The sequence below is a fragment of the Capricornis sumatraensis genome, chromosome 14 (genome assembly GCF_032405125.1).
Source record: "Capricornis sumatraensis isolate serow.1 chromosome 14, serow.2, whole genome shotgun sequence".
Lineage (NCBI taxonomy): Eukaryota > Metazoa > Chordata > Mammalia > Artiodactyla > Bovidae > Capricornis > Capricornis sumatraensis.
In genome coordinates, this window is record NC_091082.1 from 73,444,327 (window position 1) to 73,458,778 (window position 14,452).

Genomic DNA, 14,452 nt, shown 5'->3' on the forward strand with positions numbered 1-14,452 from the left:
GTGACTGGCTTTTAATAAAACATCTTTTAGTTTAAGAAGAATTCAATTATGTTTTGCCTAGAAATCTATGTAGGAATTCCTAAATAGGTACTTTAAAATAAATACATCAATAATGCTATTTTTCTCTAGATGCTGTACTTGAAACCTCCATGGACTCTAATACATTTATTACAGTGCTTTAGAAAACATTGGTTGGCTGTATTTGGATTAGTTATGGAAAAGAACTTGCTCTTAACCATTGAGAGTCTATATGAAAATCTCCGTAAAGGTATGAATCTTTCATTTTGTCTTTGGAAGTGTTGTATTAAAGTCAGAATTCATGGAATGTGAAGATGAATTAATAAAAAATTTTTCAAACAGTTCTTAACCATTTGCACTTTTAATTTCTTAAGGAAATTTATGGCAGCTGGATGAATGGATGGAGTCCATAGAGATTGTGACTGTTCATAGTATCATTTTTGATGTTCAAATAGTTAATCAAGATTTCTACTTAAAATACATGGATAAGGAGTAGGAATCCTTTGGATTTGGTGCATATTGAATTTTAGAACCACAAGAGACTAGAATCAACATTTAGTTGGTAGTTTCTTAAACTGTATCACACAGAACCTTCTTGAAGTGTTTCTGGAGTTGCCAGAGATTAGGGGTAGAAAGGTTGATGGGGAGCCTGATAATAGTGTGCTTTTGGCCTTCAACCCCAACTTTAGCCATTCAGCTTTCTTTTATTTATGTAGAGAGATTCCGTGTGTGATTAAAAAAGAAAAAGTTTTTCTGCCAGAAAGCAAAAGATGTGAAAAGCACTGATCTAATTGTGGGCTACAGTTTCAGTTCAGTTCAGTCACTCAGTCGTGTCCAACTCTTTGCGACCCCATGGACTGCAGCACGCCAGGCCTCCCTGTCCATCACCTACTCCCAGAGTCCACCCAAACCCATGTCCATTGAGTAGGTGATGCCATCCAACCATTTCATCCTCTGTCGTCCCCTTCTCCACCTGCCCTCAATCTTTCCCAGCATCAGGGTCTTTTCAAGTGAGTTAGCTCTTTGCATCAGGTGGCCAAAGTATTGGAGTTTCAGCTTCAACAGCAGTCCTTCCAATGAACACCCAGGACTGATCTCCTTTAGGATGGACTGGTTGGATCTCCTTGCAGTCCAAGGGACTCTCAAGAGTCTTCTCCAACACCACAGTTCGAAAACATCGATTCTTTGGCGCTCAGCTTTCTTTATATATAAGTCCAACTCTCACATCCATATATGACTACTGGAAAAACCATAGCCTTGACTAGACGGACCTTTGTTGACAAAGTAATGTCTCTGCTTTTGAATATGCTATCTAGGTTAGTCATAACTTTCCTTCCAACGAGTAAGCATCTTTTAATTTCATGGCTGCAGTCACCATCTGCAGTGATTTTGGAGCCTAAAAAAATAAAGTCAGCCACTGTTTCCACTGTTTCCCCATCTATTTCCCATGAAGTGATGGGACCAGGTGCCGTGATCTTACTTTTCTGAATGTTGAGCTTTAAGCCAACTTTTTCCATTCTCCTCTTTCACTTTCATCAAGAGGCTCTTTAGTTCTTCTTCACTTTCTGTCATAAGGGTGGTATCATCTGCATATCTGAGGTTATTGATATTCCTCCCAGCAATCTTGATTTCAGCTGTGCTTCCTTCAGCCCAGCGTTTCTCATGATGTACTCTGCATATAAGTTAAATAAGGAGGGTGACAATATACAGCTCTGACGTCCTCCTTTTCCTATTTGGAACCAGCCTGTTGTTCCATGTCCAGTTCTAACTGTTGCTTCCTGACCTGCATACAGGTTTCTCAAGAGGCAGGTCAGGTAGTCTAGTATTCCCAACTCTTTCAGAATTTTCCACAGTTTATTGTGCTCCACACAGTCAAAGTCTTTGGCATAGTCAATAAAGCAGAAATAGATGTTTTTCTGGAACTCTTCCTTTTTCCATGATCCAGCAGATGTTAGCAATTTGATCTCTGGTTCCTCTGCCTTTTCTAAAACCAGCTTGAACATCTGGAATTTCACGGTTCACGTGTTGCTGAAGCTTGGCTTGGAGAATTTTGAGCATTACTTTGCTAGTGTGTTTATGTGCTACAGATTATGGAGTCGCAAAAGAGTCCAACATGACTTAGCAACTAAATAAATGTTATTAAAGTCTGTGTTTTGTCATTAAGGAAACTAGCTTTGAGAGAGTAAGTGATTTGTCCATAGTGAACAGCTCCGTTTCTTTTGCTGTATAAACCATTATTAGGATGTTCAGTTAGTTCTTGACTTTTCTCAAACTCCTCATGAAGTGATCTATTTTATGTATTAGTTATATCCTGTCTACTTTTTAAATATAACTGAGTATAGATGGGCCTTTAAAGGACCACCTGAGTACAAGAGAGTTTAAGTTAGGCTTAAAGGCGCAAGAGCCAGGTAGCGAAGAAGAACCAAAGAGATATTTTTACTATAAAACATGTGCAAACAATTATTGCAATACTTGAACACAGATTTTTAGCACTAAGCTTCCTAACAGCTAAGATAAAACAAAAACATTCTATGCCGGATATCCCACTTCTCTTTTCCCCTGAAGTGTAAACTCTGAAAATGTTTTATATCTTTATAAATTTCCCCAGGGAACTTAAACTTCCTAATCAATACTTTATGACATATATGTAGTTGATGTTGCATGAATATTTAGTTTTTAAAGTTCCTGATTTTTAAAATAAAAATACACTTTCCAGGCATTGACCTTTAACTAGAAAATATTTATTAGGGGTATTATTATTAAGGAATGACATATTGGACATGTCTTCAAAGCATTTGAAAGATATATAGAAACAGTGTTCATATCTTTTACTAGGGACATAATTTTGTTGCTTCTGTCAAAAGAGGAAGTCCATAAACCATGTGTGATCTTAAGTAAGACTTGGTTTCAAAAATGGGATATCTAGTTGCCATCTTCCATTTGTCTGTTTTCCAGGGCTGGGCAGTTTTGTTGTGCTTATATGGAACTTTAGAGGTAGTAGTCAGTAGTTCTATTTTTCTCTAATAACAAGAGAAATGAAGAGATATGACCGTTCCTTTCATTAAAAACTCATTTGGAGGATTATTGTGTAATCATAATTTATTGATCTTTGATCTGGAAGAATCCAATGCATAATGTTTACTGACTTGTGAATGATATGTAATAGAATTATAAAAATGCTTTCTGCTCTAAAATACTTTTGAATTAGAAAAAATTACAGGTAATTCTGTTTATAATCTTTTAATAGTATCTGCAGCTGTTGAATTATACGTGTTTAACTTACTGTATCAAGCATGTCACTTTAGATCAATTCATAGAAAATTACATAGAAAATGAGTAGTAGCTTTTTCTGACTTCATTGTCTGTATTATTTTTAACCTAAATAATTATTGACCTTATATAAACATTAAATTATTTCAGCCTTGTAGATTTTTTTTATGCTTTGTCTGAGTACTGAATTGATCATTGACATTATACTTTTGCCTTAATCTTTAGTAAAAAATTCTTTTAAGATGAAATAAAATGATTAATTCAAGGATTTCAGCCCTATGAAACAGACTACACTGGAGAAGCATCATTAAAAGAAGTTGTGCCCAACTGCCTCCTCTGAGGAGATTTACCTCCTTTCTGTCCTCTGTAGCATCGCTTATCCCTAATTTTCCCACAGGAATTTGAACTAGTCTTTGATTTTAAAAATAACTGAAAGTGTTTTGTAAGGAGATGCACTGTTTGCTTAATAAAAGGGTAGCCAGAAACTTAGCTGTAACCGTCACATTAGATCAGAATTTCAGAATATTGAGTAATTGATTATGAAAATCCACTTTTTGTTTTCATTTAACCTTTCAGTATTTCACAAGCAAATATTTGTTATGTAAGTTACACAGAAAAACTATTTTTTTTTAACTCATAGTGCCAGTGTTTCAGAATAAAATAGAATTTCTGAAGCTGTGAACCTAAAAGAAAACAAGCAAACACATTGCACTGTGGTTATTTTAAATGCCTTTGAAAACTGTTATGCAGTATTCTATCTTAATAATAGAGATAATTTTTTCTATTCTGAATTTTGGTAACATTAGAAAGTTGTTTAACTTCATTTTTCATAACTTTGAATCTTTTATTGTCACCACTTCTCCTAATTGGTTTGAGAATTTATTGTAAGCAAGTTTAGTTCCTTGAGACAAAAATGTTACATCTTTAAATTATTACCTGTAGATTAACTCACTTTGCTAATTTAAGGGGGAAAAGTTCTATTAGCTTCTTTTGCCCATAGCTCACTGTTAACCCAAGTTGTTTATTTTTCGCTGAAATTGTATTGCATCCAGAGAGAACACATTTTCAATAAATCTGATATTATATTTCATGTGATGGGATTTGAAGATAAATCACTACATGATAACTGAGTTGATTATGAAAGGTACTGCATATAATTTAAGTGCTCACCACCAAAATGTGACACTGTGATGTCTCAAGAGTAATCTGTATACAAACAACCTCAGTTTTGAAAATCTGTAGCTTAACTCAGATTTGTTTGGTGATTATCTCTTCTGAAGAGTATAATATTGTTTCATTTTACTGTTAATTTTAAAAATTGAAGTATAATTGGAGTATAGTTGATTTACAATGTTGTGTTAGTTTCTGGTATACAGCATAATGATTCAGATACATATATATGCATATTCTTTACATTGTGGTTTATTGAAGAGTATTGAATATAGTTCCCTATCCTATTCAGTAGGGCCTTGTTATTTGTCAATTTTGTATGTAGTAACTTGTGCATTTCACGTTTACTTTGAAGTTGACCATTTTGAGGGACATTTTGGAATCTGAGTATAGACTCAGTATCCACAGGAAATTGGTTCCAGGACCCCCGAGGATAGAAGAATTCTCCATGCTCAAGTCCCTTGTATAAAATGGCATAGTATTTGTATATAACTTACACATATTTTCCTATAAACTTTGAATCATCTCTAGATTACTTGTAATACCTAATACAATGTAAATGCTCTGTGAATAGGTGCCAGTACATAGCAAATTCATGTTTTGCTGTTTGGAACATGATAGAACTTTTTTCCCCCAAATACTTTTGATCTATAGTTGATGGAAACTGTACATGTGAAAACTTACGGATATGGAAGGCCAGCTTCACAGAATGCCAGAATCAACTCCAAGAACTTTGTCTAAAACTAAGTCTCATTATGGCTTTTTACACCAGAGAGATAAATTAGGAGCCTGTAGATATAAATGTGTACTCTCTTTAAATTTCTTAGTTATTATTAGATTGATTTTTCAAAAGCATTTTTGTGTTGTATACTCATTCTTACATATTTTTTTCCTTCTTAATTTTCTGTTACCAGCTAACAAAGCAGTGGATTTTACAACAGTGAAATTCCTGCTTCAGGATTCTGAAAGTTTGCTACATGCTTTCAGTACAAGGTCAAATTATGATGGTATTCTTCCACAGGCCTTTGCTCAAGTAAACAAACTACTCCAAACATTTGCAGAGGTAAGATACCTTTAGAATGCCGTTTAGAGTGATCATATATGTTATAAGAATGTATTTATCAGACAACAGTAGGTAAGAAATTTAACTTACTCTAACATACTAAAAGCATTAAGTAAATATTAAGTGAATTGAATGGAGACTGAACAATCCTTATTACAGGTTATAAAATATTCATACTCCTATGGAAGCAGTGTCACAGCAGTTGTTGGGATTTCATATTGTTTCATTTATGAATAGAAGAGAACTATGCATTGTTGCCTGACTACTCATTTTCCAGTGCTCCTGACCAATGGATCACAGCCTGCATCAAAATACTTCAAAAAATTTTTAAGCGTGCAGATGCCATGCCCCTTACTGAGTAAAATTTCTGTCAGTGGTGCCCAGAAGTGTTTTTGTTCTTGATTCATGTTTTATTTTCAAATAATTTCAAACTTATAAGAAAATTACAAGAGTAACATAAAGAATTCTCATATGTGTCCTTTACCCCTATTGCCCACTGTTAACCTTTGATCACATTTGCTTTTATTATTTTCTGTCTTCTACCAACCAGTCTACTTATCTATCCAGAATATTTTTTCTAAATTAAGAGTATGTTGCAGATATTATCCCCTTTTACCCCTAAATATTTCCATATATATATATTTCCTAATGAATAAGGATATCTTATATAACTAGTATCGTTAATCAGGAAATTAATATTGACATAATCCAATTATCTAACCTACAGACTGTATTCAAACTTTGCCAGTTGACCTACCAATTTTTTAACAGATCTCCTCATGTGATTCTTATACAGTCTGCCTAGCACTGATGCCTTTTTGCCCCTTTAAAATAACTATGTGAGTTTTGTCCTTAGTAATACTGTATTTCTAGAGTCTTCTGATTTCAAATCTATAAAATTCAGGTCATTTTATATGCCTGAAACAGTTCAAAAAACTCAGCATCACAATTACATTGTTAGATATCAATGATACTTTCATCTAATATATATATATGTGTGTGTGTATGTGTGTGTCATATCTTTTTTCCTTTGAACTATTGAATTGGCCAGGTTTTCCTCTGTGGGTTTTTTTTCTGGCAACATAGGCCCTGGTACCTATGAAGTAGTGAAAGGATTAGATGATACTAAACTTAGTCATAGTTACTGAGGAAAGAATTTAACTTGCTTAAGACTAAAAGAAGCATCTTTTTGATAAACTAACAGGAAATATATGTTATTTCTTGAGGAAAGAATTGATTTAAGCAGTGAATAATCTTTTGGTTTAAGATGACCAAAACATTGGTACTTATTCTTTTAAATGGCAAGTGTGACTTGTAGAGTCTTCAGTAGGGAAAAATGGACCTGGAAATTTAGGAGTTGCAGCTTGAATATTTTAATTGAATTGTGTAGGGAAGAGCTCATTATCCTGTCTCTCACAGAACTGAGCCCTAAAACCCCATCTTTAGTGAAACAACCATGGTGAACAAGATGGAAAGTTTAGGATACTTACAGTCTTAGCAGCCTTTGAATGAAAATTATTGAGAATAAAAAAAATTAGGAATGATTGAGATAAAAATGATATCAAGATTCTTTTATCAGTTGGAAACCTAGCCATGGGAGTTTTCTTCCATGAAAAGTTTGATATTAAAATCTAGTGTTGTTTGTCGCATAATTGTATGCCTGTTATATATTGCCCACTTGTAAACATATTGGCTTGTTATTTAGTAAGTTATTTATTCTTGGATCCTGATTTTCTAGTTGTCACATTAGCAAGAGATTTAAGAAGACAAGGGACAAAAAATCTAGTATTCTCTTTAGTGCTTTTCCTGGAACATTAAGCATTAGTCTGATTGTTTGAAACAACTTGTGTTTTTTCCACAATTAGCGCTTTCAAGTATTGCTTATACAACAATTCATTGTCTAAGTCAGTCAAGAACATTGTGATTTAGCTTGGGCTTTTAAAATGCACTTTCAGTAGCAGTTATTTTGTAGAGTACATCTGGTTTATGACCTGAATACTTAGTTATGTGTCACTAACTTGAACAACGAAAAGAAAGAGATTACCTCCAGGAATAGAATATCTAAGTATAGTAACTGTAAAAAAAAAAAAAAAAAAATCCCCCTTATCTTAATTTACCAAGTGTAGAAAATCAGGAAAAGAGAAGTATTCATTATGCATTTGTTTCTGAGAAACCAAAATGGAAAGTTAAGTAATGTCATTTTCCAGATTTTTATATAAATGGGGTAGAGGAAAGGATATATATTTTTTCTCTTATGAACCTTTAACATCATAAAAAAAGAAAGACTTGCTCTTCCAGAATGATAGACTATTTAAAATAAGTCTTTTTAATAAACTTTAGACTTATGTGCCTCAGACTTCCCATCCTGACTAGTTGTGTTTTTAATTTCTGGTTATTTAATCTCTCAGAGCCTTAATCCCTTCTTTTATAAGAAAGAGTATAATAATCTCTGCCTTAGAACTGTCATGAGAATTAAATTAATATTTGTAGAGCCTAGCACATAGTAAGTGCTATGTAAGTGTTTGATAAAGCAGCCTATTTGTATATTGCATACACTTCTGTTTGAAAGCTGAGAAAAAGCATTATGTGATGATTAAACACATTTATCTCAAAACAAAATTCATATTTCCATTCATGTGTATTTATTAAATTCATAATTAATGTAAACAGGCAGTTTTCTTCCTTCCTAAAAAGAAATAAAAGGATAATATTTACCTTTATGAGCTGGAGAGAGAATATAACCACATTCATATATACTTATTCATATATACTTCATTCACTTATACTAAAGGTCAAGATTCTGTTCATGCCTCTTACCAGCTGTGTGACCCTGCATAACTTATTCATCCTTTCTTTGCCTCAATAAAATGTAGATAATCATAGTTTCTCCTTCATAGAGTAATTGTGAGGATTAAATGAGCTAAATAGATATAAAGTTCTTAGAAAATTCCTATACATAAGAAATGCTCAGTAACTATCAACTGTTGTTACAGTTTTGGAAATTTCCTTTTTTTTTTTTAATTTGATAAGCATGAAGCTAATGTTTGAAATCATACTTTTATCAACAAAGGAAACCTAGATAAACGGAGTGATTTTAAATTCACAGAGATATTATAGATGAGCCAAGTCAACAAACTCAATAAACTCATAGTTAAAAACTTTTTTCCATTCTATCTTTCACCTAAGTTAATATTTTCACCCAGGGTGATTTTTTAAAGAAAATGTCATTTGAATCAATGGTATTGCTTTTTCACACTGTTTAGAAATATGTTCAGATCTGTTCTTAAATATTTTTAATTGGTCGTGCTATTTACTGTACCATCTCCTTCCATCAGCTACCAAACTTCTTAAAAGAGCAGTATGGAACCATTGTTCCTATTTCTATGTTCACTTATTTCTTAATCCCTTACAAGTAGAATTCTACTTCTGTACTCTGTAATAAATAAATGGGAAATACTGTTTCATATAAGTGGAGAAGAAAAAAATTTTTAGCTCTGACTCTATTCTGATAATATTCTGTACATAATCAAGGACAAAGAATAAATAGCACTTCCACGAAAGGCAGAACATTTGTGATCTACAATTGGCGTTCTTTCTCTCTCACTTACTAGTGAAGGACTAGCTGCATATTATGTAATTCTTATTTCCCCAGGGCAAGGCAAAACTTAAGCAAAATTCTTCGAAAAATATCCCGGGTAAAAGCCAGGAAGATAATTCTCTGATGAAATCTGATAACCAAGAAATCACCGTTTTCCCCGGTTCTTATCCTCCCCAACCCAGCAGGCATCAAGAAATCTGGTCTATCCTAGAGAATGTTTGGATTACACTGTATCAAAACAGGTACTAAACTAACAAGAATTTTTGAGTTTCAGGGTTTTCCATTATTGCTAGTGTTCATTAACTAGTGTTTGGGGTGTGATTTTTTTTTTTTTAACTACCAAGTCTCTTAGTCTTTTAAAAATTTTGTTTGTTTGTATTCACTTTTGATTGTGCTGGGTCTTGTTGCTACTCAGGCTTTTCTGTAGTTGGGATGAGCAGAGCTCAAGCAGGGCTTACTCTAGTTGTGATGGACAGGCTTCTCACTGCTTCTTTTTTTGCAGAGCACAGGATGTGGGGTGCATGGACTTCCCTAGTTGTGGCTCCCAGGCTCTGGAGCACAGGCTCAATAGTTGTGGTGCACGGGCTTAGTTGCTCCACAGCACGTGGGATTCTCCTGGATCAAGGATGGAACCTGTGTCTGCTGCATTGGGAAGTGGGTTCTTTACTACTGAGTCACCAGGGAAGCCCTGGTTTGTGACTTTAGCAATATAGTTTGTACTAGATTATCTTATGAGGGCCTTTTGTCAAATTATACCTTAGAGGTAGTGCTGCTTAAATAGGGGCTCAAAATTATCTGGAGAGGGTAAAAAATACATATGGTTAGGTTCTCTTGTTAGAAATTCTAATTCAGTAGCACAGGGCTTCCATGGTGGCTCAGCTGGTAAAGAATCCACCTGAAATGTGTGAGTCCTGGATTCGGTCCCTGGGTTGGAAAGATGCCCTGTAGAAGGGACAGTTACCCACTCCAGTATTCTGGCCTTGAGAATTCCATGGACAGAGGAGCCTGGCAGGCTATATAGTCCATGAGTCGCAAAGAGTCAGACAAGACTAAGCAACCTTCACTTCACTTCAGGACTGAAGCTGAACTAGTGCTTCTGTCTAGTGATTCAGATGTGAAACTTTGATGAGAATCATTGCCAGATACGTCAGATCATTTGCCAACATGTCAAAACCAATGACTAGTCATCAGGAGTGGCTAAGAAATTAGCAGGATCCAAAGGCTTCTAAGAAATAAGATGCAAAATAATATAAAGAAAACATTGGTCTAGATTAGGAAAAATTCATGTAAAAAGTTTTTTAAAGATAAATGCTTAAGTGGAGTAATATTTTTGTTACTTTCATACACATAAAGTATTCTTAGTGAAATGAAAAGATAGAGACCATTTGTGAGTAGGCCTTTAAATAGGTTGCTGGAGTAACTTAAAAAATAATAGAAAACAACTGATTTTAAAGTAGGCCAAAAAAAATAAAATAAAATAAAGTAGGCCAACACTCCCTTCCATATTTTTCCTCAAGCCCATAGTCTTTAGATAACTAATATGTCAATCATACTGTATGCCTTGTAATATGATTTTGGTTTGAGAGCCCATTTTGTTATTTTGGATTAAGAGCCTCTATCCATTCTAGTTGTTTACAAGATCAGTAAAGTGGTCTTAGCACTCCATTTAAACATCTGTTCTCATTCAATTATAGATTTAGGACTGATTTTTAGTCCTTGACAATAGTTAAAAATTTTTTCAAACAAATTATTGTCTTTTATACTAAAGAAATAACTATATCTGACATGTGAGGTAAAGAAAACAGTATTTAAAATTTTGTAATCACATATAAAGCAAAGATTTTGTTTGTCCAGTCTTAATGTATTTTTAATGTTGTGGCTTATCATATATTCTTGTTAGCAGAATGTTGTATATACCAGACAGAGATAATCATTTTGAAACTGAAATAGTTTAAAACAATAGTTCAGTTCAGTTGAGTCATTCAGTTGTGTCTGACTCTTTGCGATCCCATGGACTACAGCACGTGAGGCTTCCCTGTCCATCACCAACTCCCAAAGCCTGCTCAGACTCATGTCTATCAAGTCAGTGATGCTATCTAACCATCTCATCCTCTGTTGTCCCCTTCTCCTTCTGCCTTCAGTCTTTCCCAGCATCAGGGTCATTTCCAATGAGTTAGTTCTTTGCATCAGGTGGCCAAAATGCTGGAGTTTCAGCTTCAGGATCAGTCTTTCCAAAGGATATTCAAGACTGATTTCCTTTAGGATTAACTGGTTGGATCTCCTTGCAGTCCAAGGGACTCTCAAAAGAGTCTTCTCCAACACCACAGTTCAAAAACATCAGTTCTTTGGTGCTCAGCTTTTTTTATGGTCCAACTCTTACATCCATACAGAACTATTGAAAAAACCATAGCTTTAACTAGACGGACCCTTGAGGGCAAAGTAATGTCTCTGCTTTTTAATATGCTGTCTAGATTGGTCATAGCCTTTCTTCCAAGGAGCAAGCATCTTTTAATTTCATGGCTGCAGTCACTATCTGCTGTGATTTTGGAGCCCCAAGAAAATAAAAGTCTGTCACTGTTTCCATTGTCTACCCATCTATTTGCCATGAAGTGCCAACTAAGGTCTGTCTAGTCAAGGCTATGGTTTTTCCTGTGGTCATGTGTGGATGTGAGAATTGGACTGTGAAGAAGGCTGAGAGCTGAAGAATTGATGCTTTTGAACTGTGCTATTGGAGAAGACTCTTGAGAGTCCCTTGGACTGCAAGGAGATCCAACCAGTCCATTCTGAAGGAGATCAACCCTGGGATTTCTTTGGAAGGACTGATGCTAAAGCTGAAACTCCAGTACTTCGGCCACCTCATGTGAAGAGTTGATTCCTTGGAAAAGACTCTGATGCTGGGAGGGACTGGGGGCAGGAGGAGAAGGAGACGACAGAGGATGAGATGGCTGGATGGTATCACCGACTCGATGGACGTGAGTCTGAGTGAACTCCGGGAGTTGGTGATGGACAGAGAGGCCTGGCGTGCTGCGATTCATGGGGTCGCAAAGAGTCGGGCACGACTGAGCGACTGAACTGAACTGAACTGAACTGATGGGACTGGATGCCATGATCTTAGTTTTCTGAATGTTGAGCTTTGAGCAAACTTTTTCCACTCTCCTCTTTCACTTTCATCAAGAGGCTCTTTAGTTCTTTTTTGCTTTCTGCCATAAGGGTGGTGTCATCTGCATATCTCTCCTGGCAATATTGATTGCAGCTTGTGCTTCATTCAGCCCAGCATTTCACTTGATATACTCTGCAATTAGCAGGGTGACAATATGCAACCTTGATGTATACCTTTCCCAATTTGGAATCAGTCTGTTGTTCCATGTCCAGTTCTAACTGTTGCTTCCTGACCTGCATACAGATTTCTCAGGAGGCAGGTTGGGTGGTCTGGTATTCCCATCTCTTTAAGAATTTTCCACAGTTTGTTGTGATCTACACAGTCAAAGGCTTTGGCGTAGTCAATAAAGCAGAAATAGGTGTTTTTCTGGAATTCTCTTGCTTTTTTGATGATCTAGCGGATGCTAGCAATTTGATCTCTGGTTCCTCTGTCTTTTTAAAATCCAGCTTGGATGTCTGGAAGTTCTCAGTTCACATATTGTTGAAGCCTGGCTTGGGGAATTTTGAGCATTACTTTTCTTGCGTGTGAGATGAGCGCAGTTGTGCAGTAGTTTGAACATTCTTTGGCATTGCCTTTCTTTGGGATTGGGATGAAAACTAACCTTTCCCAGTCCCATGGCCACTGCTGAGTTTCCCAAATTTGCTGGCATATTGAGTGCACGCTTTCACAGCATCGTCTTTTAGGATTTGAAATAGCTCAGATGGAATTCTGTCACCTCCACTAGCTTTGTTTGTCGTGATGCTTCCTAAGGTCCACTTGACTTGCACTCCAGGATATCTGGCTCTAGGTTAGTGATCACACCATCGTGGTTATATGTTTCATCAAGATCTTTTTTGTATAGTTCTGTGTATTCTTGCCACCTTGTCTTAATATCTTCTTCTTCTGTTAGGTCCATACCATTTCTGTCCCTTATTGTGCCCATCTTTGCATGAAGTGTTCCCTTTGTATCTCTAATTTTCTTGAAGAGATCTCTAGTCTTTTCCATTCTATTGTTTTCCTCTATCTCTCTGCACTGATCACTGAGGAAGGCTTTCTTTTCTCTCTGTGCTATTATTTGGAATCTATTCAAATAGGTATATCTTTCCTTTTCTCCTTTGCCTTTCACTAAGCGAAAGAATATTAAAGCAAAAACAATATTTAAGGGGGAAGTCCTAAGATGGCGGAGGAATAGGACGGGAAGACCACTTTCTCCCCCACGAATTCATCAAAAGAAGATTTGAACACTGAGTAAATTCCACAAAACAGCTTCTGAATGCTGGCAGAGGACATCAGGCACCCAGAAAAGCAACCCATTGTCTTTGAAAGGAGGTAGGAAAAAATATAAAAGACAAAAAGAGAGACAAAAGAGGTAGGGACAGAGATCCGTCCCGGGAAGGGAGTCTTAAAAAAGAGAGAAGTTTCCAAACACCAGGAAACACTCTCACTGGAGAGTCTGTGGCAAGCCTTGGAACCTCAGAGGGCAACATAACCAGGAGGAAAAATAAATAAATAAATAATTAAAACCCACAGATTACGTGCCCAACGGTAACTCCCCGTGGAGAAGCAGTGCAGAGGCCCGCATCCACCACTAGCAAGCGGGGGCTGGGCAGGGAGGCAGGGGCTGCGTTGCTTAGAGTAAGGACCGGACCTGAACGCCCCGAGGGCAATCTGAGGGAACTAACTTGAGATAGCAAACCAGACTGTGAGATAGCTATCCTGAGAAAAGCCCTACACCACCAGGCCCGCTCACAGAACAAAGAATTGAGCAGAGCTAGCCGGCTGCAGACCTGTCCATCCCTCACCAGAGACAGGAAGGTGAGGGCAGCCAGAGCCGGAAGAGGGCAATCGCAGCCCCAGAGAGGCATCACCTACCAAACTGCAAGCAGGCTTCGTTGCTAACCAAGACTTCTTGCGATTCGGGACGATCGACATCTGCCGGGAGAGTCGCAGCCAGAGATCAGCCCCCCAGAAGAGAGACACAGCACACCTGAGAAGGTGCACGAGTTGTACACTCAGAAAACTGAGTAGCAGGGATGGGGGAGGCGATAAGTTGCAGCGACCGCGCTCACCAAGCACCTGGTCACCTGAGCTGCTCGGACATGGGAAGGGCACAAAATGCGAGCCCAACCAAGTCTGCGCCTTTGTGGAGTACCCGAGTACCTGAACCTGAGCACTTAGACCTGGGAAGTGCATA

At 36.7% G+C, this 14,452-nt stretch overlaps 1 protein-coding gene across 1 annotated transcript in view; it reads left to right on the forward strand.

The window, feature by feature from the left end:
• SWT1 (SWT1 RNA endoribonuclease homolog) overlaps positions 1–14,452 on the forward strand; it is a 95,331-nt gene that overhangs the window by 39,070 nt on the left and 41,809 nt on the right. Inside the window, exons 12-14 of the mRNA XM_068986415.1 lie at positions 130–268; positions 5,373–5,521; positions 9,174–9,361. Coding sequence (XP_068842516.1) covers positions 130–268; positions 5,373–5,521; positions 9,174–9,361 — 476 coding nt within the window. The remainder of the gene's footprint in view (positions 1–129; positions 269–5,372; positions 5,522–9,173; positions 9,362–14,452) is intronic.